The following is a 2,307-nucleotide window of genomic DNA, read 5'->3' on the forward strand; positions in this document are numbered from 1 at the left end:
GAGCTTCAAAACCAGTTGCCCAGTAATTTATAATTTTTTGCTCTACAGACAATAACTTAAGTGTCCTATCACTATTCTCTCCTATTGTAATTTAAATGTTAACTTTTTTATAATAATAAAACAATAACCACCTCATACTGAAATAAATCTTGAACTTCCATTTACCGTGCCTTGCATAAGTTACACCAAGGTACTTCTGGAGACAATACTAGTCTCCATTGCTGCTTCACCAAAACCTGACACCTGAGAAACATTCAGGCAAAAAGTGGCACGACATTCATCACTTATTAGGCTTTTCTACCAACTCATAAATGGTATATTAACAATAATATAATGATAAATATTTAAAAGGCTCTTTGTATTAAAGACAATCGATGTTAAAAAAAAGTAAAACACTGTTGTAATACACCAACATATCATAACTTCTCCGGATAGCTTTTCATAATTTCAGTTTTCTTTTTTAAAATTTCAGCACCATGAATTCCTAAATAGAACATCCCGATATAAGTCCTTCTATCCTAATATCACCAGAGATTTATTAGGCGTTTGTACTGAAAATATCATACAGTCTGGAAAGCAAACAAGTATGGAAAAAGGGGAGTTAAAGAGGCCATTGAGAGTTGTCATGGTTCGTGTGGTTTGTCACTTCTTTTTGCTATACTGGATCGCCTAAAGGATGCAAGAGTTCTACGGAAAATGTTTTTAACACTGCTGACATCAGTGTGAGAGGCATGTCGTGGGGCCTTCTGCAGGGCTGTGATCATGGACTGTGAAGGTTCACTGGAAATACTAGGAGATGGCGAAGGGTTAGAAGAAGCATTGTGGCCAGCAACAGATGTACAAGAACCAGTACCTCCATGGCATCTTGGACGTGCTCCACCATCCACAATGTTACTCAATTCACATGAAACATACTGGGCAGGACGCGAGTTACTTGGAGAGCTTACAGAGCGCGGCAGTACTGGGCTGGTTTCTACAATAGTACCTAAGGAACTATTTCGAGAAGAACCTCGGCTGCTACTCTGACTCCCTAGCCCTGAAGTAACATTGCCACTCATGCTCTGCACAAGGCGAGGGGATCGTGGCCCAGGTGATGTCTGTTTGGGTGGTGTTTGCGCTCCTTCTTTCCTTTTAGACTGGGCATCTTTCAGTAGCTGGACGGCCTCTGGGTGTCGAGCCTGAGCAGCAATCTGGATTGGGGTAAGACCCTGATCATTCTTGAGGCCGGGATCAGCACCTGCTTGCACCAGTGCCTTTAAGACTCGGACATGACCATACAATGCTGCTGCATGCAGAGCAGATTCTCCATTCTGAAAAGGTACAGAGCAATTAATTCATCATATTACAAAAATATATTGCTTGACCAAAAATGTTGGCTTTAATTTTTTGCTAACTACAACCTGTATATATCAAAACTGAATTTCCAATATGTACTAAATCTCATAAAACTTATAATGTGCAACAGCCTAGGTACATTCCTAAAACTATAATATTTGCACTACTGCTGCTAATTATGTGAGATGTCCATCAAGCACACCCCAAATCATTATTTTTCTTACTTTTACACCTAACTAGAACTAGACATTATAAAAAAGTCAAACAACAACGCACGTGGCTTTATGACAACTAAAGCCACTAAACCTCACCCTTAGGAGACCCAGACAAGGCTTATACGGAAGCAGCTCATGGACAACCTCCACATGTCCCTTGTGGGCAGCCTTGAACAAAGGTGTTGCTCCATCCTGAAACATGGTTTTCTCAATCACCAAAACATTTTGCTTTAATAGGTTCAAAAACATAAAATATAGCTCAAATAAGACTGAAAAAGATCTACTTTGATAAATGATAATCACCTGCAAGGCACTACTGGCATACTGTATATATGCAGGGAGGGAGGAAAAAATAGTATTTTAGATTTTTATCTCCTGATAAAATTCTATACCAATAGAATTAGGTATTGGGGAAACTAAAATTGCATTTGGAACTTAAATGAACAGTTCATTTTATACTGAAATATGAATAAACTCACGTGTCTGCAGATATCTGGGTTGACACCATGACTCAGTAGTAGACGCACAACACCTTGATGTCCCATTTGTGACGCAATCCACAGTGGGCTAGCGCCGTCCAACCGCCTCACGTTGGCCTGAGATGGAGGAGGCAATTGGTTTAATGCCCTCATATTGGCTGGAGATAGCTTCCAATCTATCAATTCATAAATTCAATTTATTCAGATTCTAATGTTTCCTTTGATTGTCACCCCTTCTGTCTAAGCAATATATGTATTTTTTATATACCCCCCCCCCC

At 39.6% G+C, this 2,307-nt stretch overlaps 1 protein-coding gene across 1 annotated transcript in view; it reads right to left on the reverse strand.

Annotated features, from left to right (window-relative positions):
• Nucleotides 1-6: 6 nt before the first annotated feature.
• Nucleotides 7-2,307, reverse strand: part of LOC119592062 (ankyrin-1-like) — an 8,946-nt gene continuing 6,645 nt past the window's right edge. Inside the window, exons 4-6 of the mRNA XM_037940871.1 lie at nucleotides 2,030-2,146; nucleotides 1,647-1,742; nucleotides 7-1,310 (exon numbers count right to left, since the gene is read on the reverse strand). Coding sequence (XP_037796799.1) covers nucleotides 624-1,310; nucleotides 1,647-1,742; nucleotides 2,030-2,146 — 900 coding nt within the window. The 3' untranslated portion in view covers nucleotides 7-623. The remainder of the gene's footprint in view (nucleotides 1,311-1,646; nucleotides 1,743-2,029; nucleotides 2,147-2,307) is intronic.

The sequence above is a fragment of the Penaeus monodon genome, chromosome 29 (genome assembly GCF_015228065.2).
Source record: "Penaeus monodon isolate SGIC_2016 chromosome 29, NSTDA_Pmon_1, whole genome shotgun sequence".
Taxonomy (NCBI): Eukaryota; Metazoa; Arthropoda; class Malacostraca; order Decapoda; family Penaeidae; genus Penaeus; species Penaeus monodon.